The sequence below is a fragment of the Dendrobates tinctorius genome, unplaced genomic scaffold, assembly GCF_039654945.1.
Source record: "Dendrobates tinctorius isolate UK_male_01 unplaced genomic scaffold, ASM3965494v1 ptg000079l, whole genome shotgun sequence".
Classification (NCBI taxonomy): Eukaryota; Metazoa; Chordata; class Amphibia; order Anura; family Dendrobatidae; genus Dendrobates; species Dendrobates tinctorius.
Genome location: NW_027361747.1, coordinates 1,656,398 through 1,681,914, shown reverse-complemented (window position 1 = coordinate 1,681,914; position 25,517 = coordinate 1,656,398). Strand labels below are relative to the sequence as shown.

The 25,517-nt window shown below is 46.3% G+C and overlaps 1 protein-coding gene across 6 annotated transcripts in view; it reads left to right on the top strand.

Moving 5' to 3' along the window:
- ATP8A1 (ATPase phospholipid transporting 8A1) overlaps positions 1-25,517 on the top strand; it is a 311,188-nt gene that overhangs the window by 248,081 nt on the left and 37,590 nt on the right. For 5 of the 6 annotated variants that reach the window (XM_073583432.1, XM_073583434.1, XM_073583430.1 and 2 more), the window contains 4 exons: positions 16,446-16,524; positions 19,039-19,100; positions 21,169-21,225; positions 22,515-22,622. In XM_073583432.1, the coding sequence (XP_073439533.1) occupies positions 16,446-16,524; positions 19,039-19,100; positions 21,169-21,225; positions 22,515-22,622 (306 nt within the window). Of the gene's footprint in view, positions 1-16,445; positions 16,525-19,038; positions 19,101-21,168; positions 21,226-22,514; positions 22,629-25,517 lie in introns of those variants that run through there. The other variant, XM_073583435.1, reaches the window with a different exon arrangement.

The following is a 25,517-nucleotide window of genomic DNA, read 5'->3' as shown; positions in this document are numbered from 1 at the left end:
CCCCTGTCACGGCGGGTGCGGTGCCCGAAGCCACCACCGCTGGGGCCGATGCGGGCTGCCAGGTGAGCGGGGGGAGACGTAGGAGCAGCCGATTCGGAGAGGAGGTCGGGGCTCGCAGGGACCCGGTGAATATGCGGGCAGCGACATGGTACAGAGCTGTACCAAGATGGCCGCTGGCCCGGAAATAGAAACCGGCTTCCGGGAACCGGCGCATGCGCAGGAGCGCTCTCCCGGGCAGAAGCGGTGCAGGATGGGAGCGGTGACGTCACACACCAGGAAATTTAAAATGGTGGGGCTGGAAACACTCCTGGCTGGAAGCGATTCTGAGCAATGGGGGATAGCGACCAGCAACAGGAGCAGCAAGTCAGGCAGCAGCTTAAGCAGCAAAAGCACCTCCATCACCACCACCATCATCGCCAAAAGGAGCGAGACAGGAGCAATGGCCGTTCCAGCAGTCACTCCACGCAGCGCATGACGTCAGCTGCAAAGAGCAAATCGCCACCGGGAGATCAGCCTGTACAGGACCTGACTCCATCTCCCGAATCTGTACCTGCAGCCGCGTACTTTTGGGTGAGTGATCTTCGTGAATGTTCACCATTGTAATAGAATTCCTTTCCCTTATTAGGGAAAGAAGAAGGGGAAAAAGAAGAGCAGGGAATGCCCCACTTGTACTAGGCCCCTAACTACATCATGGGAGAAAAAACTCTGTGAATCTTGTACAAATGAAGTCCTATGTCAGGAAACCCCGGACTTCGCCTCTGACCTAAGAGCCGCAATCAAATCGGAGGTTCAGAGTGCCCTTATATCCCTCAAGTACAGGAACAAAATTAAAAAGGAAGACACGATAGGGACTTCCTAGTCGGACTCTTCGACGTCGGGAGAAATGACGTCTAAAACCTCGGAATCCGGTTCCTCATCCTCGAACGAGGAAACGGGGGGGCATCACTGTTTTCCCCTAGAAGAGGTAGACAAACTAGTGAATGCTGTAAGGTCTACCATGGGGGTGTTGGACCCTAGGCCCGATAAAACAGTCCAGGACATAATGTTCGGGGGGACTAGGCCAGAAAAAGCGGAGAGTGTACCCGCTTAATGAAAATGTTCAGGGCCTAATCAAAAAAGAATGGTGCAAACCTGACAGGAAAAACACGACTGTCCCTTCCCTTAAAAGAAAATATCCCTTTGATGAAGAAGCATCTACGTCTTAGGATAAAACCCCGAAACTCGATGTAGCCGTCGCAAAGGCCTCAAAGAAATTCACGCTTCCCTTTGAGGACATGGGCACCCTCAGGGATCCCCTAGATAAAAAGGCAGATACCTTTCTTAAAGGGGCATGGGAGTCAGCAGGAGGTAATCTCAGGCCAGCCATAGCGGCAACATGTACCTCAAGATCCCTAATGGTATGGGTGGACCAACTTGAAAAGCAACTAAAGGAAGGGACGCCATGGGATAAAATCCTAGATTCTATCCCAGTAATAAGGAGAACAGCTGCCTTCTTAGCGGACTCATCAGCTGATTCAGTCCGGTTATCGTCCAAAGCAGCAGTACTCTCAAATGCAGCCCGAAGAACACTATGGCTCAAAAGTTGGCCAGGGGACCTACAGACCAAAATGAAATTGTGTTCAATCCTCTGCGAAGGGAAATTTCTTTTTGGGGAGACGTTAGATGACATACTCCAGAAAGCAGGGGACAAGAAGAAAGGGTTCCCAAACTTGGGGCCTGCAGCATTTAAGAGGCCCTTTCGGGAAGTTTTTTCAGAGGAAACACCCGAGGGAACAAAAGTGGGATGACAGAAGAAGAGAGAGAGAGGGTTCCTCTTTGGTAACTCGTCCCGAGACAAAAAGCCCTCTAAGTGACAGTTTGCCTAGGGTGGGGGGAACGTTAACCCTTTTCCTTCTAGCCTGGAAGAGAGTCTCAAACAACCCATGGATAGTAAACCTGATCCAGGAGGGACTAAGAATAGACTTTCTCTCTCTCCCGCCTCAAAAGTATGTAATGATTCCGCTAAGATCCAGTACGCAAGAGCAGGAAGCTCTAGAAAGCGAGGTCCTAAGCCTGGTAAAAAAAGGAGTCCTGCAGGAAATGGGCAGAGGGTTCTACTCCCCTTTTTTCCTGGTGACCAAACCAGATGGCACTTTTCGGACGATCATAAATTTTAAAAAATTAAACAGATACGTCAGGAATCAAAGCTTCAAGATGGAGTCGATCAGGTCCACCACCAAAATCCTGTTCCCAAACTGCTTCATGACGGTATTAGATCTCAGCGACGCCTATTATCACGTCCCCATTCACAAAGACTGCAGGAAATATCTCAGGTTAGCCGTCTCAATAAAGGGCAAGGTAAAAGAATTCCAGTACAGAGCCTTGCCGTTCGGAATATCTGTAGCTCCACGGGTATTTACCAAAATAGTAGCGGAAATGATGGCCCATATAAGGGAGCAAGACATAATAATCCCATATCTAGATGACTTTTTAATAACAAGCCACTCGGCTCAAAAATGCCGGGAACAGAGGGACAGGGTGATGGACACTCTACAGGGCCTGGGCTGGCTCCTAAACCTGAAAAAAATCAAGATTGGAGCCCAGCAGAGTACAGGAATTCTTGGGTCTAACACTGGACTCAAACATTCAAGAGTGCCGCCTCCCAGACCACAAGAAGGAGAAAATTGCTCCGATTATAACAAGAGCAATCCAAAATCGCTCCATGATGTTAAGAAAAGCTATGTCACTGCTGGGTTCTCTCTCCGCCTGCCTGCCAGCAGTCCAATGGGCTCAGTTACACACGAGAGATCTCCAGTGGGACGTATTAGCCAACCAGTCAGCAGTAGGGGGACACCTAGAGGATCGTATTACCCTAAATTCAAAAACTATTCATTCCCTAGCTTGGTGGGGAATCCAAGACAATCTTTCCAAAGGCATCCCCTGGGTAACAAAAATAACACACAAAGTTACCACGGACGCCAGTCCCACGGGATGGGGAGCACACATGAACAACGAGGTGGCTCAGGGTGTGTGGGGAGGTCAAGAAGTAGAAGCCTCCTCAAACCAGAAAGAACTCTTAGCAGTGGGCTACGCGTTAACACACTTCCTACCCCTGCTCCAGAATCATCATGTCCGCATATTTTTGGACAATCGAGTCACAGTGTCCTATATAAATCATCAGGGGGGGATCCAGGTCCCGAGCCCTAATGGACACATCTTCCAGAGTCCTCAAACTAGCAGAGGCAAACCTGCCATCTCTGTCAGCACTACACATCCGAGGCACGGAGAATCAAAGGGCAGACTTTCTAAGCCGCACCCAATTACGGCAAGGGGAATGGGTCCTAAAGTGGTCCATTTTTCGTCAGATGGTAAAAATGTGGGGGCCCCGGAAATAGATCTGTTTGCCGACTTCAGAAACAAAAAAGTGGAAACTTTCTGTTCCCTAGACCTCAGGGGGAATCCAGTAGCTCTGGATGCATTTATGCTCCCATGGACACAGAGTCTAACATATGCCTTTCTCCCGATCATGCTTATTCCAGTAGTCTTAAGAAAAGTCAGGGAGGACGGGGCAAGAATTATATTAATACCCCCCTTCTGGCCCAAAAGAACCAGGTTCTCCTGGCTAAGAATGCTCTCGGTAACCGACCCATGGATCCTATCGGATCTCCCGGACCTGCTATCGCAGGGCCCAGTGTTACACCCTCAGGTAGTGAACCTCCATTTAACAGCATGGAATTTGAGAGGGCGCTGATGAGGGACAGAGGATTTTCAGAGAACCTGATAACTACATTACAACAAAGTAGAAAACCGGTTACGATGAGAGCTTATGGGAGAACGTGGAAAAAATTCTTATCCACTTTTGGGGTAACGGTTCAGGATGGGGTTCAGATTGATAAGATCCTAGAATTCCTACAAAGGGGCCTAGAACAGGGTCTGGCGGTCAACACATTAAAGGTACAAGTAGCGGCTTGAAGCGCCCTTTATAACCATGATGTGGCAGGTAACCTTTGGGTGGCACGATTTATTAAAGCTGCAACCAGATCTAGGCCAATAGCTAGTCAAAGGTTACCGTCATGGGACCTGAATCTTGTACTGTCCACACTGACAGGCCCTCCGTTCGAGCCTATCCACTCGGCATCCCTAAGAATCCTGTCATTAAAAACGGTGCTTCTGGTGGCACTAACATCAGCTCGCAGGGTGAGCGATATTCAAGCTTTATCAGCAGGGCCACCTTTTACAAAAATTCTAGAGGATAGAGTAATTTTAAAACCTGACCCGGCCTATCTACCTAAAGTGTCATCACATTTTCATAGGTCCCAAGAGGTAGTCCTTCCTTCTGCTCAAATCCTACATGTTCACAGGCTCCCGTCCTAACATTCTGATAGTGTAACAAGGTGACGACCATTTTAATTCAATAGTCATTACCTCTCTAGACAAAACAATTGTGATTTGCTAATTAAATGTATTTAGGAATTTTTTTTATAATGACAGTTCCTTCATTTTTTTTTTTTATTTTTTTTTTCCCGGATCAACAAGAGGATTATGTTTAACATTCTTCTGTCCAACAACCAGGTTTTCGCAGAGTGGCCAGTCCTTTCTGAAATAGTGCATTTCTCGTGCACGACTGTCCCACTCACAAATAAAACAACAATACTTGGTATATCCAAGCTGCAGTCCAAGAAGAAGTGCAACAACTTTTAGATCACCTCATATGTTCCAGTTATAATTTCTATAATTAAGGTGGGTCAACAGTAACTCCATATTCGCATACGTTTCTTTCATGTGTACAGCATGTCCAGTAGGTATAGAAGGATAGATATTTCCGTTGTGTAGTAAAACAGCCATCAGTCTTAAAACTGACGAGTCAATGAACAGTCGCCATTCCTTTGGGTCATGTTCGCTTCCAAGAGCACCAAACAACCCCAAGACATCGTTGCAAAAGTTTAAACTGTTGACATGGTTGAAAAATTAATTAAGGTCTTCTTGACAACTGCAAAAAACAGAAACTCTTGTTCCTGGTAATAAGAGATTCCGTTCTTGTAGTGTTGATCCGAATAATTCTGCCTGCCTCTTTTGCAAGGTAAACATTCCCAAATCCTGCAACCTTTCCTCATAAGACAGGGTTTGCAGACTGGTCACCATTCTGGTCGCTCTTTTCTGAACTTGCTCCAGTTTGTTGATGTCTTTTTTAAAATGTGGCGCCCAAAACTGGACACAGTATTCCAGATGAGGTCTGACCAAAGAGGAGTAGAGGGCAATAATGACTTCACATGGTCTAGACTGTGTGCTTATGTTAATACATCCTAGAATTGCATTTGCCTTTTTTGCTGCTGCATCACACTGTTGACTCATATTCAATCTGTGATCTATTAGTATACCCAAGTCTTTTTCACATGTGCTGTTGCTTAGCCCTATTCCTCCCATTCTGTATATGTTTTTTTCATTTTTATTGCCCAGATGTAGTACTTTGCATTTTTCCTTGTTAAAAACCATACTGTTAGTTGCTGCCCACTGCTCCAGTTTATTCATATCTTTTTGAATCCTCTCTCTCTTCTCTAGTATTAGCTATCCCTCCTAGCTTTGTGTCAACAGCAAATTTAATCAGTTTACCCTCAATTCCTTCATCTAAATCGTTGATAAAGATGTTGAACAATACAGGGCCCAGGACAGAGCCCTGTGTTATCCCACTTGAGACATTCTTCCATCTGGATGTGCAGCCATTTACGACCACTCTTTGGGTCCGATCACTTAGCCAGTTATGAATCCACCTTGTCCATTCCATACTTTTTTTCAATAAGGATTGTGTGAGATACTTTGTCAAATGCTTTGCTGAAGTCAAGATATTATTTATTTATTTATTTTTTTCTTTTATATAGCGCTAACATATTTTGCAGCGCTTTACAGTTTGCACATATTTTCATCACTGTCCCTGATGGGGCTCACTATCTAAATTCCCTATCAGTATGTCTTTGGAGATATACTATATCTACAGCATTTCCCTGATCCACCCAATCAGTGATTCTGCCATAGAAGGAAATTAAGTTAGTCTGACATGACTTATTAGTTACAAACCCATGCTGACTTTGTTTAATCACTTCATTCTTATCCAGGTACTGACATACATGTTGTTTAATAATTTGTTCAAAGATCTTTCCTTGTATAGAAGTCAGACTCGCCGGCCTATAGTTGCCTGGGTCCACCTTCTTCCCCTTTTTGAAGATAGGAACAACATTTGCTCTTCTCCAGTCTTCTGGGACTTCTCCTGTTCTCCAAGAATTTTCAAAGATTATGGAGGGGTTCAAAAATTTCTTCTGCTATCTCCTTCAGAACTCTGGGGTGTAATTCACCTGGACCTGAAGACTTGAATAAGTGCTTGCATATGTGTAGATCAGCGATTTATGATGTTTCAGTGGAAAATTCACAATATACTGTTTCAGAAAAAGTTCATATGAGTTTTTAGAATTATAACAGAATATTATAATGTTTCATATCATTTGTCAAAAACCTCACGTGATAGGAAAAATCTGAAGTCATTTCTGAAATCAGCATGAAAAAAATCTATCAGGAACACTCAAAACTGTCTGATGGATAAAACCTTAGTAACACAGTGATCAATCCAGCTGTTATAATGCAACATGTTATATTACTTGTCACATGCCACCTATATACCAGCTTTATAAAATCCTGTGTTTCAGCTAAAAGAAACCAAGGCTGAGCCTGCGGATATTGTTATAATGTTCTGTAAGGGACTGTTCTATATATAAGACGTACTCCCAGAAACTATAAGATGTGCAACAGAATTATCCTTGAAAACTAATAATTGTTTAATACTAGAATCTCCATTGTTAGGAGACAGAATTTTGAGTTAAATACTAAACTTCTTTTGCCCCAGGTCGGATCCATCTCCCACATGCATAGATGTATACGTATTTCTTTTTAGATCTTATTGCTTTTAATTGTAACTTTATTCTACATAATTATTTTTTCAAATCACCTGTGAAGATTGGATCTTAGCTGGATTTTCCATATAAATCCGTTCTAAAGATATGTTTAGAAAATAATTGACCCAAAATGTTAGAACTAATGATAAAATATGATGTAAAAGTAGGTGTCGAATTCACTGAAAAAGTTGCGAAACATTGGATTGAGTTCTGTGCGGCCGGTCGGTGGTGTGCCATAGACATTGCTCATCCAGTCTGTTCAAAAGCTCTTTTTTTTTCTGCCTTAAATAAAGCTGTGTGCAATAGGCAAATGTGACCTGTCCTTTTAGATGTCATGCCTTATGTGTTTGTCATTATGTGCGCTAATGGATTACCGACCACTCCGGAGAATTGCCTGAAAGCATAAAGAGAAGATGAGGAGCGTGCGAGGCATTGTCATTACTCGGGGCCACATCATTCCTTATGATCAGTGTTGTTATTTCTTTCTTGCAACACATTTGTGCATTTTACTTGTGAAAAAGGGAATTCACGTCAATATAATCAGTCAGACTAGAGATTTCATGGTCGGCATTTAGAAGGTGACAGAATCCGTGTAGAACAATTTACCATGAACACAAATCCTATATACTCTGCCGAAGAAAAATACAAAAACAACCTTTTGTACTCACTGTTGCTTATAAATGATCAACATTTTATTTTTATTTTTTTATTTCTCCCACAGCATGCAAGAATTAGTCTCACGTTGTCATAAAAACACATATCTATCATTACAATAGGCCCAGGCTTCAGAATTTTCTGCTTCAATTTTCTACTGAAAAATTAAAGTATTATGTTGCTTATCTTGGCATTTGTAACTTCGAGTTTTCCAGGGTTTCAAACTTTCTATGGCTGAGAAAGAGAAAAAAAAAAGAAGAAAAGAAACGAAGCAGAGAAAAAGTATTTTATGTGAAAGTGATTTGAGACTAGCAACCTGACAAATGGGGAATAATGCAATTAATCAAAAAATCCGGCAAACCACCCAGTGATACTCCGACTGTTTTCTCTGGACGAAGTCTTGAAATTTCATATTCCACCTCCTCTCTCGCAATCATTATTTGTATTTAATGTTATGCCGAATGAATAGGTTGGGGAATATATGCATTTCATTTATAGTGTGAGGTATTCGAGATGCTTGTTATGGAAAGGAGGGTGAAAGGTTAAAAAGGCCCCATAGGGGTTACAGGATTAGTATGTGACTAGTGTGGCCCAGAGAATTGGGAGCAAAGAAGCTAATTTATCTTGCACCCACCTGTGCTGCCTGTCACAGAAAATGCGGAGGTAACGATGCCGTATCCGAGGTGCAGGGAACACTTCGGGCCCCTCGGCCATCTGCCAGTTATGGGGTTAATAGGCGGCAAGCGTTAAATGAGATCAACACTAATGCGCACACTGAATAAAGAAGAAATAGCTCAGTCACTAATGAATGGAAGAGGTGCAAAGTGAGTTTTTTTTTTTTTTTTACTTGATTAAATATTAATGAAAACCCCATGCGGGTGTCTTTTCCCGGTAGGATGTTGACCTTACAACATGGTTGCCAGTTTGTGTAAGAATGCACCTCTAATCTCCAGCAGCTCAGTAATTCTGATTACCGTATTAATGTTGTTGCCGCACTTTTTTTCTTTTGTACGTATTTTAATAAGGCTATGTGCACACGCTGCAGATTCTGCTGCGTTTCCACAGCGTTTTTGACCCTGCGGAAACGCAGCAGTTTCACAGACATGGTACAGTACCATGTTAGCCTATGGCATTACAAATCCGCTGTACTCACGCTGCGGTTTTTTCTCCTTCGTCTCATTGGGGGACACAGAGACTGTGGGTGTGTGCTACTGGAGGCTGACACTAAGTATACAAAAAACAAGTTAGCTCCTCCTCCGCCGCATACACCCTCGCCCCGATAGCGGGCGGAAACCAGTTTTTGCTTAGTGTCTGATGGAGGCACACGCAGTCTGGGTCTCTCCAGACTATTTTTTTTTTTTTATTTTTTTTTTTTAATATTTTCTCGCTATGAAGAGGACACAGGGGTGACGGGCCCTATCGAAAGGGTCCGATCTCCCCAAAACATCAACGGGCGAGCACGCGCGAGTATCGCCTCCGCGTATCCTTTCCCGCACCGAGGGACATCTCTGGGACTTTTCCCAGACATCTATTTTTCTTTTTTATTTTCTGAGAAGATAAGACAGGGGCAACGCATCCTATTGAAAGGATCCGATTTCCCCAAACCAGCAACGGGCGACCACGTGCGAGTGTCCCTCCACGTTTCCTCTCCCGCGACGTGGGACATTATGCCAGGCTTAGCCCTGTCCACCCCTAGGTAGTGAGACCATGGGCTTGCACAGAGGCACAAGACTAGTCTGTGCGCCCCCACTGCTCCACCAACGCATGATGGGGGTGCTGCATGGCGGCGGATGGTCCCTCTCCTCGCCCAGACAAGGCGGATGGAGCTAGGGTGCCTGCACCGTCCGAAATGGATTACCTCATGTCCTCAAGGAGGTATGGTTGGGCTGGGAGGGCCCCTGGGTAGTGAGAGGCTCCAGGCTAGCGCCGGCTGAGGAAGAGCGACGAACACTTTAATACAAGTCGTATGCCCCAGCAGGGCTGGAGCTGCAGAGTTACCAAAGGCGGTTATCAGCAGCAGCTCCCTCCTTCCTCTCTCCTCTCCGCTTCCTCCCTCCTGCCTCCCTCTCTCCTTCCTCCCTTCCATGCCTGTAGCCAGTGGGCGCAAGGAGATTCCCCAGCTGGGGAAGGAGGGCGCCTCGGGGGTACCGGGGGAGCGTCAGGATCCAGCTCCGGTACACAAGCGCGCCCCTGCTCGGGCGGGCAGTGTTAAATTTAGCCAGCGGCTTCGGCCTAGGCCGCGGGGGGAAGGCCCGCCCCCCGACATGATAAAATTGGATAAAATTGAGGCCCCGGCTTCAGAACAGGGTAGGCCGCGGTCAGCAGAGCATCACAGCCTACCCAGAGGAAGCGACAGCAGGATCAGGAGCGCGGGGAGACAGCAGGAGCCGGGTAAGTGCGACCCCGTCCCAGAGCCACACTAGGGCAAGTGTTCCTCCTTCTCCTCATTCCCCCTTATGTTTTAAAAAAAAAATAAAAAGGGAAAAAGAGAGAAAGTTGGCCTTTTCTGCAGTATGTTTGGAAAAGGGAAAAAGCACACGTTCCTTTATACCGTATGCTTTTCCTGTGGGGCTGTGTTCACGCGAGCACAGACTATTAAGTTATGTGAAGCCTGTAGTTCCGAACGCGCCCAGGAGCCCTCCCCTCCAACGGAGCCCAGGGGTTCGAATCCCCCGGAATTGGCGTTATCACTTTCTCGGTCTATGGTTTCGCTTACGAAGGCGATTGAGACCCTTCAGGCCCCGGATAGGGGTAGAGACGACGGCTCGCCTGTTTGGGAAGGCTCATCCACCTCACAAGAGCCGCCGGCCTGCAGGGGCCGCACTCTCTCTAAACAGACGTACAGGGAGAGATCCCATATGGCGTCTCCGGGCCCCTCCGGTGCTTCAGCATCCGTGAGTGCGGCGTCTCGCTCACCGTCACCATTGTCTGGGAGCGAGCAGAGTTCGGATGAGGACATGCAGGAATCCCTGGACCTGGATATTCCGGGGTGTCGGGAGACGGTAGACAGTCTCATTGAGGCGGTCAATGAGACTCTAGGTATTGAGGAGGATGTCTCCCTAACCGCAGGGCATAAGATATCTTTTAAAAAGGCCAGGCAAACTCATAGGGTGTTTAGCACTCATCCAGAATTCGAGGACATGGTGCAACGGCACAGGGAACGTCCAGACAAGCGCTTTTCGGGACAAAAGACGCTAGAGACGAGATACCCGTTTGCACCAGAGCTCTGTAATACATGGGCGGAATCTCCGATTGTGGATCCCCCAGAGTCACGCCTAGCCTCAAGATCCCTGTTGTCAGTGCCTAGTGGTTCTTCCATTAAAGACCCCACGGATCGGCTCATGGAAGGTTTAGCCCGCTCGGTGTATGAGGCATCGGGATCAGCACTTTTGCCTTCATTTGCGGCAACATGGGTGGCCAAGGCCATGATGTCATGGTCAGAGTCTTTGAATAGAGTCCTGCAAGATAGAGATTTGCCGATAGAGGTGTCTGAGATAGCAAATCAGATCGCAATGGCGGGTGACTATCTAATGCATCCTTGGATGCGGCTAATTGCGCGGCACCAGCGGCGGCAAACGCTATCGCCATTAGGAGAGCCTTGTGGCTAAGGCTATGGCGGACTGATTCAATTTCTAAGAAATCGTTAACGTCCCTCCCATATCAGGGTAACCGACTTTTTGGAGAGAAATTAGACAAACTCATCTCGGATACCACAGGGGGAAAGAGCAGCTTTCTCCCACAGCAGAAGAGTAGACCGCCCTTTCGTCAACCGCAGGCACGCTTTCGAGCATTTCGCGCCCCCGGATGGGCAACAGCGGCCAGTTCTACCGCCCCAGCTCGCTACAACCAAGACAGAGAGCGCCAGGTCACGTATAAAGCCAAGCCGCTGGGGAGGATACGGGGCCGTCCACCCAGGTCAAGGGGGGCCAGGTCCCAGAGGCCCTCAGCAAAATGACTCGAGGCTTCAGGTACCCGAAGACAGCAGAGTAGGCGGTCGTCTGCTCAGGTTCCGCCACGTCTGGGTCAAGGTGGCACACGACGCATGGGTGGCGGAATTAGTGTCATCCGGCTACAAAATAGAGTTTATCAGACATCCGCCAAGGCGATTTTTTCTTTCCCGGCTTCCCAAATTGGAGTCCCGGGCAGAGGCGTTGCTAGGAGCCATCAGGATTCTTCAGTGCAACAGGGTCATTGTCCCGGTACCAGAGGGCGAAAAGGCTCAAGGATTTTATTCCAACCTGTTCGCGGTCCCCAAGAAGGACGGAACAGTAAGACCGGTTCTGGACCTAAAGCTCCTAAACAGGTTCATCAGAGTCAGGCACTTTCGGATGGAATCCCTCCGGTCAGTGATATCGGCCATGGAGCAGGGAGAATATTTAGCCTCAATCGATGTTCAGGATGCCTACCTGCACATCGCTATTTTTCCCCCCGCATGAAAAGTTCCTTCGGTTTGCAATCGATGGCCGGCATTTTCAATTTGTGGCTCTGCAGTTCGGGCTAGCCACGGCTCCCAGGGTATTCACGAAGGTAATGGCGGTCGTTATGGCCATTCTTCATTCTCGGGGCATAGTGGTTTTGCCGTACTTAGACGACCTCTTAGTAAAGGGGCCATCCTTTCAAGCATGCGAGGAGAATGTCAGCATCACGCTGGATACCCTATCTCGCCTAGGATGGTTGGTCAATGGAAAAAAGTCATCTCTTATCCCAGCTCAGAGGATTCCATTCCTAGGGATGATTTTCGACACTTCCCGAGGGTTGGTAATTCTCCCTCAGGACAAGGCTCGGGCGCTCCGGCAGGGAGTTCGGAGTCTTCAGCAACCAGGCCCTCACACGATTCTATTTGGGATGAGGGTTCTAGGGAGAATGGTAGCGGCAATAGAAGCAATTCCGTTTGCTCAATTTCATCGTCGGCCCCTGCAGCACGCTCTCTTGGCAGCGTGGGACAGGAGTCCGTTCTCCCTAGATCATCAGTGCAGGTTGTCCTTTCAGGTCCGACGAGCACTTCAATGGTGGACGCGCGACTCCTCTCTCCTTCAGGGGAAACCATTTCCTCCAGACCAATGGTTGGTGGTCACAACCGACGCGAGTCTTCTCGGTTGGGGAGCAGTATTTCGTCATCACACGGCACAGGGGCAGTGGTCACCCCAGGAGGCTCATCTTCCGATCAACTTGTTGGAGATTCAAGCGGTGCGGTTGGCGTTGCAGCATTTTCAGCACTGGCTAGCAGGTCGCCCAGTCCGGGTCCAGTCAGACAACGCCACGGCAGTGGCGTACGTGAATCACCAGGGAGGCACGCGCAGCAAGGCGCGAGATAGAGCATGTACTCCGGTGGGCCGAGAGGCACCACTCAGTAATCTCAGCAGTTCACATTCCAGGCATGAAAAATTGGGCAGCAGATTTCCTGAGTCGGCAGGGTGTCATGGCCGGGGAATGGTCCCTGCATCCCGAGGTCTTCAAGCAGATTTGCCAATGGTGGGGGACTCCGGACGTGGATCTGATGGCCTCCAGGGAGAACGCCAAGGTGGGCATGTTTGTCGCCCGGTCCCAGGATCCGCGAGCAATCGCAGTGGATGCGTTGGTCCTTCCATGGAGCCAGTTTCGGCTCCCATACCTGTTTCCTCCTCTGCCTCTTCTCCCGAGGGTCATCAGAAAGATCAAGATAGAGAGGGTCCCGGCAATTCTGCTGGCTCCAGACTGGCCCCGTCGAGCTTGGTACGCGGATCTAGTACAGCTTCTCGCAGACGTGCCATGGCGTCTACCGGAACGGCCAGACTTATTGTCCCAGGGGCCGATCTACCACCTGAACTTAGGGGCCCTGTGTTTGACGGCATGGCCATTGAATCCTGGATTCTGACCCAGGCGGGGTTTGGGCGTGAAGTGGTTGCTACAATGGTTAGCGCCCGGAAGCCGACCTCGGCGAGGGTTTATCATAACACTTGGAAGGTTTTCTTTCTCTGGTGTCGAGAGCACGGGGTTGCGCCTTTGTCCTTCTCGGTTCCCAACATTCTGGCTTTTCTGCAGTCAGGCCTAGACGCAGGTTTGGCCCCGAGTTCCCTGAGGAGACAGATATCGGCTTTGTCTGTCCTTTTCCACCGAAAGATCGCTACCAATATGCAGGTCGAGACATTCATTCAGGGGGTCTCTCACTTAGTGCCCCCCTTTAGAGCGCCCATAGACGCCTGGGACCTTAATCTGGTTCTGGGTGTCCTGCAGGAAGCTCCTTTGGAGCCATTGCAGGAAGTCGCATTGTCATACCTTTCCAGGAAGGTCGTGTTTTTGGTAGCCATAACTTCCATTAGGCGGGTCTCGGAATTGGCAGCCCTATCCTGTAGAGCTCCGTTTCTGACCTTTTTTAAGGATAAGGTAGTCCTTAGACCACCGCTGCCGTTTCTGCCGAAGGTTGTGTCCTCTTTCCATATTAATGAGGACATTGTTTTGCCTTCTTTTTGTCCAGTTCCGGTACACAGAAGGCGCTCCACACGCTGGACCTAGTAAGGGCCCTCAGGAGGTACGTGTCAAGGACAGCACCTTTTCGCCAGACAGGCTCGTTGTTTGTGATCCCCGAAGGGCGCAGGAAAGGGCTCGCAGCCTCACAGTCGACCATAGCCAGATGGATTCGCCTAACTATTCAAGAGGCTTACCGAATCAGAGGCACGCTGATTCCAACTGGCACTCGACTCGGGCAGTGGGCGCCTCTTGGGCGCTTCGGCACCAGGCTTCGGTAGAGCAGGTATGCAAGGCGGCGACCTGGTCAAGCCTGCACACGTTCTCTGAGCATTACAATGTGCATACTCAGGCTTCGTCAGATGCGAGCCTGGGTAGGAAAATTCTCCAGGCAGCAGTGGCACACCTTTAAACAGGTGAGCATGCGGTTTGGACCGGTGAGTTGCTCCCACCCAGGGACTGCTTTAGGACGTCCCACAGTCTGTGTCCCCCAATGAGACGAAGGAGAAACATGGATTTTTGAGAGTACTCACCGTAAAATCCTTTTCTCCGAGACGCTCATTGGGGGACACAGCACCCATCCTGATAGCCAGTTGGCTCTTGTTTATTTGATTAGTGTAATTCTTGGTTTATTATTGGGTGGTCCTTTTTTCAGACACATGATTCTCTGCGGTAAGGCTAATTCGCTTTTATGTTCTCCTACTGCTTTTGCACTAAACTGGTTTCCGCCCGCTATCAGGGCGAGGGTGTATGTGGCGGAGGAGGAGCTAACTTGTTTTTTGTATACTTGGTGTCAGCCTCCAGACGGCAGTAGCACACACCCACAGTCTCTGTGTCCCCCAATGAGCGTCTCGGAGAAAAGGATTTTACGGTGAGTACTCACAAAAATCCATGTTTCCGTGGTTTACAAACCGCAGCATGTCAATTCTTTGGGCAGATTCCGCAGCGGTTTCACACCTTTAACATAGTAGAGGTGTGAAACCGCAGGCTAATCAGCAGGAAAACCGCAGGTCACTGTACCTGCGGTTTTCCCTGCGGATATGCGCGGAAAAACCCGCAGGTGATTCCGCAGCGTGTGCACATAGCCTAAATGTTCATACGGTATTTAAAATTTTTTGCCATAAATAAATATATTATAAACACGAGATTTATTAAGACTAGGGATGAGCGAACGTGTCCAGATAATGTGTTATCCGCCATGCGCGGGTGCTAAGAGTGTCTTTGGCGTGCTCGAAAAATATGTTCGAGTCCCCGCAGCTGCATGTCTCATGGCTGTTTGTCAGACAGTCCCTGCATGTGTTGATGCTGTCACACAGCCGCTAGACGTGCAGGCGCTGGGACTGGAACATAGTATTCGAGCACACCGAAGGCACTCGGCACACGTGCATGCTCTCTCATCACTATTTAATACCGGTGCCCCATAGTCTCTCCTCATTGCAATGTGCCACATTCATCAATGCCCCGCAGATAAAGGACACATGGCCTAAAGCTAACTCCAGGTCAACTCTGTGTTGCTTTCCAATAATTTTTTCAGTCGAAGAGAGTCTGAAATTTTTGAAGTTTTTGCTTGGTTTGACGTGTTTGAAGATGGAGTATTTTTATTTTTCCGATGTTTTCCGTATAGCTCCCAGTTCATTAAGATTGGTGTTTCACATACATAGGAATAAGATGCACCAAATCCAGTAAGAGGCACATGTCAGAAATGATATCTCGCTTAGGGTCTGGAGTACAATTTCTGGCGCTGCCACTTTTGAAAAATTTGTCTGGCGGGCATTGCCTCACAGTGTCTCGTCTGGTCCATGCTTCGCCCACTTTGGTGGAGCAGCCTGAAACTAATAACGCTTCCACCACTTCTCATAGTGCAAGAATTTTTCTGATTTTCATAGTATTTTGCACCTGTTTTCTGGGGTAATCACTTTGATGAATCGGAGGCCAAAATGTTTAGTTATTCATTGGTTTATTATCTGATTTATGTAATGTTTAGCTATGTTGCAGCTTTATAACTGTTACAAAATGCAAAACCTGTGTTTCTGATCCAGAAGGATTTTTATGGTTATCATGCTTGGAGGCTGCTATATGGTCATCGCAATTTTACCGCAGCCATAATCTTGTAGACTTAACCTAATGGACAGATGTTATTCTTACATGGTGAAGAAACTAATTTGTAATATTATTTTTTTTTATTGTAAATGTTAAATGATTCATTTAATTTTTTTCTGATTACATTTTAATTTTTTACTTTTTTTATTTTTATTGTTTCAACACATTGTTACTGACTTTAGAAGTGTTGCCTGTTTTCATGCCAAATGGTAAAGCGTTGGGCTGGTGTCCTGACAGTCACACTTCTTGCACATCGATAAAGAGAGGTCATGGTTCACCAGCTTCTATCTTTACAAATGAATCTCTACGCTTTCTGTATTCTTCCAGGTTTTTTGGGTTCATTGCCTGAATGGCCTCTTCCATAGTATTATCTTGTTTTGGTTCCCACTGAAAGCTCTCCAGCACGGTAAGGCACATTCTCTTACATCAGCTACAAATCGAGACCATGAAGTATCCTGATTTGACCATTAATTTTAATTTGCTTAAGATTGAAGTTACTTACCCGCAGGTAATAAGTCCTAGCAGTCTGTCTTATCATTAATGCAGATAATACTTTATTAAGGTGCCATATTATCAGAATTTCCAGGCTACTGAATGATGCAGTAACAACATGCCAGGATGTCACCAGTACTTGAAAAATAGTTATTTTGATGTTTTACAATTCCAGATCATTGGGTTTTTTTTGTTTTTTTTTTTTTGTACCCACTATTCCCACTCCTCCTACAAGTCATGGACATGGCCGTATTAAGACTCCATACAAGTTGTTATGGTGCCCATTACTTCCACAAGGCTCTGCCGAGACACCATACAAATCCAGGAGAGTAGCAACCACAACGTGCTCTTAGGCATGCCGTACTAACAACCTTCTCTCAAGTGTAAACCCATAACATGGAGTGGTATGGAGTATCATACAGCATCCTAATATGAAGCTGTATGGACTGTGTATGTATCGTCATAGCTAAGCCCTCCTAGGATCTTGGCAAAGACTAATTTACCACAGCCCTTTATCTAACCTTTATGGTCACTGCACGATTGTCATGTTGGGGCCAAGGGCACATGCTGCCGTCTACATGGTACATGCTGCCGTCTACATGGTGCATGCCGCCATCTACATGATACATGCCGCTGTCTACATGGTGCATGCCGCAATCTACATGATACATGCTGCCGTCTACATGGTGCATGCCGCCATCTACATGATACATGCCGCCGTCTACATGGTGCATTCCGCAATCTACATGATACATGCCGCCGTCTACATGGTGCATTCCGCAATCTACATGATACATGCCGCCGTCTACATGATGCATGCCGCAATCTACATGATACCTGCCGCCGTCTACATGGTGCATGCCGCAATCTACATGATACCTGCCGCCGTCTACATGGTGCATGCCGCAATCTACATGATACATGCCGCCGTCTACATGGTGCATGCCGCAATCTACATGATACATGCCGCCGTCTACATGGTGCATGCCGCAATCTACATGATACATGCCGCCGTCTACATGATGCATCATTTTGCCATTTTATTGTACAACTTGGCCTTCATTTACTTCATACTGTGACCCTAGTGCCCGTTGTAAGCCAGTAAATGTGTTAAAGCAGAACTCCGAAATCCAGATCATTTATCTATGTAAACCACATGACTCAAATTACCAATTAGTTTTTTTTTTTAATTTGTAGCTTTTTAAGGTAGGAGCAGGTGATTTCTCTTTTGAAGTTTGTCCTGAAACCAATATTTTGGCTGCAGATCAATCCACAGAGCAAATATTGTTTAACGATATTTTCCTAAGGAAACTTTCTGCCAGGTTTCCTGTAGAGGTTACATATATTATTCCACCCTGACTATTACCTGATAAAAGGACATATTAGGCTGCATGAAAAATGCCAACATTTTAACCATCCACTGTGCATTATATGGCTCATTCTCAATCCTTGTACTGAAGTTCAGATTTAGAATTTCTCTGAATACAGTATCCTAAAGTGGCGCAGTCAGCTGGAACGTGCTACCTGACTTATGGAAAAGCCATGGTGCTCATTATACATTATAGTTTTGTGTATGGTCATATATACAATCTACGGGCAGCTTGTTCCTCTCCCAATTCACGGGAATTAGGACACATAGTTAAATTGTTTTACAGTTCAAAATATGGAAGGAATGAAGCAGAAAGGTGCAGTAAGAACCATGTAAAAGTGGTCAGGGGCTTTGTGTGCATGATGTGGCTGAACTTGCTGAGATTAAAGATATACGCTACAGTCCAAACGATAGCCAGCACTCACATATTCTTGAAAGAATTGCTTTACTGATCCAGTAGTATAAAAGACACAAAACGATGGTCGAACACGACTGCGCAAAAATTAAAAGGGCAGAAAAGAAATATATCCACTGCACTCCCAGGCCACATGTTTCAGACCTACATGGTCTTTTGTCAAGCCAGGCTGACCCGGACAGGTGAGCTGATTGCTCTTTTTTTCACATGACACAGATATGGATGAGTTCGAGGTACAGAAGAGAGAGATGGAGGTAGGAAATGGAAAGGAAGTCTGGTAGGAAAGATAGAGGGTGTAGAAAAAATGAGATCGCTAGGAAACTGCTAGGAAGGAGAGCAAGGGGGTGTAGGAAAAAGAGAGAGAAGGAAGTAGGAGGCAGAGAGGCGGCAGGAGCATAGATGATAGACAGAGGCGCTGGGTACAAGAGAGTGGGGTAGAGTACAAAAGTTTGAGAGGGGGTGTGATGAGGAAGGTGTGAGTGAGGAGGTACAAAATAGAGCATTGTGCGAACATGTAAAGAAGGGGTTTAAAAAAGTCGTAGAGGTGTCTATATCGTCATTGCTTTGTAATTTTCTTTGGCCGGCTAATACATATTTGATCAATAGATAATGTCACCATTTTCTTTTCTTGTGTATTTATAAAGATAATGTGTTTGCAAATGGAAAGACCTCGGATTACCTTTTATTGGGAAACATCGTTTACACTGTAAGTTGATGGCGCTCTTCTGAAGCTTTCTTTGTCATTATTTTTAATGCAATTTATTCAATCTTTATTTTATGCTTAAAATGTAACATTTCTAATTTTTGCCCGACTCATTTCCTTCCATCAAAGACTGACCTCTTTGTGACAAATAACTGCTGAGCAAATGGGCATCTGTGTGGGAGACAAAATAGTCCACATTTAATAAGACTGGTGCTTCTTGCGTCTGAGATTAAAGATGGATGAATTAATTTGTTTTTTTAAAAGCAGCTCCCCTCTTAAATTTTTTGGTAGAAAGGGGATATTGGGGGCAAAAACAAAAAGTCAGCAGTCACTCCATGTGACTGCAGACTGCTGAATCCTGACAGTGTGTCATGCACACAGTCACGATTCTCCTGAATTCCCCATGTGGGTGAGCCATCAAATGACCGCATGTAAGTTTTTTTCATACACATGCCAAATAGTCTTATCTTACTTCCATCAGTTCTCTTTAATTCCCGCAATTCAGATGAGTCTAGTCGGCACCTGAACGCTCACCCACGCAGGGAATTAGGCGGAATTGTGACATGCCACACTGTCACGATTTGGCAGTCTACAGTCATATAGAGTGAATGCAGACGTTTAATTTCAGCCTGGACAATACCTTTAATGTAAAACTCTAAGGCCACCCCTACTTTCCTTACCACTTCCAAAATCTGTAAATAAAAATTGCAATTTTTTTTATGCCATTAAGGCATTTTCATGATTTGCTATTTTTTTGCATAAAATGTGGGACTAGATGCAATATTCAAAACTAAACAGCTGCTATAATAGATGGACAGAGGGCTGCAGGTAAGATATAGCCTTAGCAAAGGACACGGGATACGCAGAGTTAGTATAATGTCATTTTCCTATTTTTGTATTGCACACATTACATGCCAAAGAAAGACATATTAGGTGGGCACTATCACATCAACAAGCTTTACATACATTAATTGTACAGGTGAATATGAGAAACTTTGTAATGTTTTTTTTTTTTTTTTAGGAGAGAAATGTGCTTCTTTATTCATTATGAGCCATTTCTTCTGCTTCCCCCCTGCCTTCTGAAAAAAATGAAAAAATCCACTACATTATGATAAACAGTCTAATGGTGTGTGCACACACTGCGGATTCTGCTGCAGATCCGCAGCGGATTTGGATCTGCAGATCCGCAGCAGTTTCTGCTGTGGTGTACAGTACCATTCTAATCAATGGAAAATGAAATCCGCAGTGCACACGGTGCGGAATTTTCCGCGATTTCAAATCCGCAGCATGTCAATTCTTTGTGCGGATTCCGTTGCGGTTTGGCACCTGCTCCATGACAGGTGTCAAATCGCAGGGGAAACCCGCAGGCTAAACTGCAGAAAATCTGCAGGTAAACCGCAGGTCTTTTGAACTGCGGTTTTACCTGCGGATTTAGACGAATCCGCAGCGTATGCACACACCCTAAATCCATCTTGGTTATAGAAAGAAAGACTGTTTAGGTCAGTGATGTATCAGTTTACACCTTCCTTACAGCACAGTGAGAGACCAGGCAGATCTTCCTGCAGCTTCTAGCACTTCAGTGCTGGATTCACAGCCTTAGTGCTCAGTACTGCTAATGTCTTCCATGCTGCTTCGCTAAGATCAGGAATCTTTCTTTCTGTGTAAACTGTGTATTGAAGCATTATGGCAGCAACTCTTCACCCACCAACACAGAGGCGATTGAAAAGTAGAGAGAGAGCAAAGGAAAAAAATGCAGGAAGTGTTATTTTTTTTTTTTTAACCTTTAGTAGCGATTCTTGTTTTAGATTTTTTAATTGTAGAGACACTGCAGAGATGTGTCATCCACCGCTGATGGGTCTAGAAACAGAAGGAAGTTGATCACATCTCTGCACTGCCTCTTTATAACCCTCCTGTCCGCTTATTGTTGGGTCCTGCAGGCCCAGGACTCTTGTGCCTCTGCAGCCCATTAGAGCTACACCCTTATTTTTGACAAAATATTACATAATGATAAGCTCTCAGATCTCATTTGTGTGTTGTACTGATGTAATAACAGTCTGTATTCTTGTCCTAGTTTGTGGTGATAACCGTCTGCCTAAAAGCGGGATTAGAAACATCTCATTGGACCATGGTAAGAAAACAAACTTTGAGGAAATGTTTTGGCAGAATGTAAGTAAAGGAAATATGTATTTTGTTATCGGCAAAGAGGATTTTTGTGTTCAGTTAACTACAGGGATTGTCCGGTACCATGTACTGATAACCTATATTTGGTATAGGTAATTGATACCAGATCGTTGGGGTTTAGTACCCGGAACCCCCACCAATAAGATGTTCCATCCGGATATGTGTAGTTGGAGAGCGGAGACACACAGCGCTGTCAGCTGTATAGTGGGCACAATGGTGTTTCCATGCCTATTGATTTTGCATAGCCTTGGATCTGCAGCACCCGGCAGCGGCCACTACACAGTTCATGTAGGTGGGTAGCTCCTCTCCACAACTGATCAAGGGTTGCCAACCGTCCAGAAATTCCAGTCCATAAAATCTGGTCACTTTTTGCTGTGTTTTTGTTTTTTTTAAGCTGACTAAATTTAGACAGATTATAATGACAGTAATTGTCATCATTTTACAGTCCACAGCGAATGCAGCCAATGTTTTAATATAAGAATTATGGGCTGGAGACATGGGTCACTTACATTCATAATGATTTCATATGGTTTTCCAATGTGCCCATAAAAAATATTGTCTGTCTGTGAGTTTTTGATAAGCCGTCCAGAAGAAAAAAAAAACAAAAGTAAAGTTGGCAACCCTGAACAGATCACATCCAACCAACATCAGTAACTGTTAATTGGCAGGGGGGATGGGTAGTAGACTCCACCGATCTGTTATTGATGACGTAGCCTAAGGATAGGCAATCAATATAAAGTACTGGACAAAGACCTTGATATTCAGTGTATATAGAATCCCCTAAAAATCATCATTCATTTCCAAGTACATGCTGTATAAATGACTGTGTCTATTTTGTTAAAGTGTACCAACCATCTCGCCTTGTTTTTCATGTACTATACCCCCCTTACTTGTTCTGCCCATCAGTTGGTGTCCGGGTCAAGAAATCCCCATTGATCGGTCAGAAACTGCTCTGAAGCACAAGGCCCATCAGTCAGAAGAGCTCAGTTCTTCATTGAGCGTATGGGCAGAGTGGTGTACGGTCCCATTGACCTTCTATTGAGCCTTTCTGCCACTCCGTGCATGTTCATGCTGGTGAGGAGCCATTCTGCCTCATGAGCAGGTTACTTTACAGCAGTTTTAAGAACGATCCAGTCCCTATTGTTCAATTGTGATACGTTGAGAAATATGACTGCGTCATGTTAGGATTTGCTTATCTTTTCAGAATCTTTATCTTGTCTCACGTTTCCTCACTAGTTCAGCCATGTGGCTATATGGGGCAGTATCCTGCTATGGATCGTGTTTTTTGGAGTCTATTCCTCCTTATGGCCAGGCATTCCTCTAGCTCCTGACATGTCTGGAGAGGTATGATGCTTTCTGATTTTATTAATTTTTATTAAATGTGGAGATGAGCGGACCTTTTGAAATTTACCAGAGTCAATTAAATTTCCCATGAAAATCCAATTTGTCACTAATTGAATGGACTCCAACGCCTCCAATTTCCCTGAAAAATGTGTATGACTCTATTCTACCTCACACACTAGTCATCTTCATGACTATGCTATTATGGCTTTCTCTCCTGATCTCTATGGCTAAGCTGTGAGCTGTGACATCCTCTCACTATCCAGATTCATCACAAAATGGCTGCTGCATTCCCTGATACTGCTTTTATAAAGGCTATGTGGTCCCTCCTGATTGGCTGAATGATACCATGTGTTGTGATAGATGCAAGGCATTATGGGGATGTGAACTTGAGGTCATGTGATCCTCTTCTGGCTGATTATATCTGCAATGTGTAAGGGTATGTGCACACGTTCAGTATCCGTACCAGAAAAATCTACTGCAAATACTGATGTGTTGGCAGGAAAAACACAGCATAAAATACATGCGGTTTAACATTCAATAGTATGGGTGAAATCTGCAGCTTAAATGCTGGAAGAGTTGACATTCTGCAGATTTTAAATCTGCAAGGAAAAAATAATCAACTTATGCATGAGATTTCTGGAATCTTTCACTTTGCTGTAAATCCTTCAGGTTTTGTAACAATTCTGCACAGGAAAAAAAACAACAAAAGCATAGCACGTGTGCAGACTCTAAAATGGCTTAAAATTAGTCAAACTAAAAATTGTGCTTAAATTTGATATGCATTGAATGTATTCACTCATCTCTAAAACGCTGTGTTCTTGGTTATTCTTTCCTTTATTCGTTGAAATAAATGTATCTTATGTAGGGATGAGTGGACTCATGACCGTTCGAGATTGTCGGGTTTGACCAAACCTTAGTACAAAGTTCGGTTCGCGTACCAGAAATCTACCCGAACTTTAACCAGAATCCCATAAAAGTCAATGGGGACCCAAACTTTCTCTCTTTCTCTCTCTCTTTCTCTCTATGTGTGTCTGTCTCTCTCTCTGTCTCTTTGTGTCTGTCTCTCTCTGCGTCTGTGTCTCTCTCTGCGTCTGTGTCTCTCTCTGCGTCTGTCTCTCTCTCTCTGCGTCTGTCTCTCTCTCTGCGTCTGTCTCTCTCTGCGTCTGTCTCTCTCTCTGCGTCTGTCTCTCTCTCTGCGTCTGTCTCTCTCTGCGTCTGTCTCGCTCTCTCTGCGTCTGTCTTGCTCTCTCTGCGTCTGTCTCGCTCTCTCTGCGTCTGTCTCGCTCTCTCTGCGTCTGTCTCGCTCTCTCTGCGTCTGTCTCGCTCTCTCTGCGTCTGTCTCGCTCTCTCTGCGTCTGTCTCGCTCTCTCGCTCTCTCTGCGTCTGTCTCTCGCTCTCTCTGCGTCTGTCTCTCGCTCCCTCTGCGTCTGTCTCTCGCTTTCTCTGCGTCTGTCTCTCGCTCTCTCTGCGTCTGTCTCTCGCTCTCTCTGTGTCTGTCTCTCGCTCTCTGTGTCAAATTCAAATTCTGTCTGGCTCTCTCTGCGTCTGTCTGGCTCTCTCTGCGTCTGTCTGGCTCTCTCTGCGTCTGTCTGGCTCTCTCTGCGTCTGTCTGGCTCTCTCTGCGTCTGTCTGGCGCTCTCTGCGTCTGTCTGGCGCTCTCTCTCTCTCTCTCTGCGTCTGTCTGGCGCTCTCTCTCTCTGCGTCTGTCTGGCGCTCTCTCTCTCTCTCTCTGCGTCTGTCTGGCGCTCTCTCTCTCTCTCTCTGCGTCTGTCTGGCGCTCTCTCTCTCTCTCTCTGCGTCTGTCTGGCGCTCTCTCTCTGCGTCTGTCTGGCGCTCTCTCTCTGCGTCTGTCTGGCGCTCTCTCTCTGCGTCTGTCTGGCTCTCTCTCTCTGCGTCTGTCTGGCTCTCTCTCTCTGCGTCTGTCTGGCTCTCTCTCTCTGCGTCTGTCTGGCTCTCTCTCTCTGCGTCTGTCTGGCTCTCTCTCTCTGCGTCTGTCTGGCTCTCTCTGCGTCTGGCGCTCTCTGCGTCTGTCTGGCGCTCTCTCTCTCTCTCTCTGCGTCTGTCTGGCGCTCTCTCTCTCTCTCTCTCTCTCTGCGTCTGTCTGGCGCTCTCTCTCTCTCTCTCTCTCTGCGTCTGTCTGGCGCTCTCTCTCTCTCTCTGCGTCTGTCTGGCGCTCTCTCTCTCTCTCTGCGTCTGTCTGGCGCTCTCTCTCTCTCTCTGCGTCTGTCTGGCGCTCTCTCTGTGCGTCTGTCTGGCTCTCTCTCTGTGCGTCTGTCTGGCTCTCTCTCTCAAATTCAATTCAAATTCAAATAGGCTTTATTGGCAGGACCAAAATACAATTAGTGTTGCCAAAGCAAGAAAAGAAGTGTGGCAGGGGAGTCGATTAGGGTAGTGGGGATGGGGTGTTGGGGGCAAAATTTGGGGAGTGATTGTCCATTTGGAGGTCTTTAGTTCCTCTCTCTCTGTGCGTTTGTCTGGCTCTCTCTCTGTGCGTCTGTCTGTCTCTCTCTGTGCATCTGTCTGTCTCTCTCTGTGCGTCTGTCTGTCTCTCTCTGTGCGTCTGTCTGGCTCTCTCTCTCTGTGCGTCTGTCTGGCTCTCTCTTTCTGTGCGTATGTCTGGCTCTCTCTTTCTGTGCGTCTGTCTGGCTCTCTCTCTCTGTGTTTGTCTGGCTCTCTCTCTGTGTGTCTGGCTCTCTCTTTCTGTGCGTCTGTCTGGCTCTCTCTGTGCGTCTGTCTGGCTCTCTCTGTGCGTCTGTCTGGCTCTCTCTGTGCGTCTGTCTGGCTCTCTCTGTGCGTCTGTCTGGCTCTCTCTGTGCGTCTGTCTGGCTCTCTCTGTGCGTCTGTCTGGCTCTCTCTGTGCGTCTGTCTGGCTCTCTCTGTGCGTCTGTCTGGCTC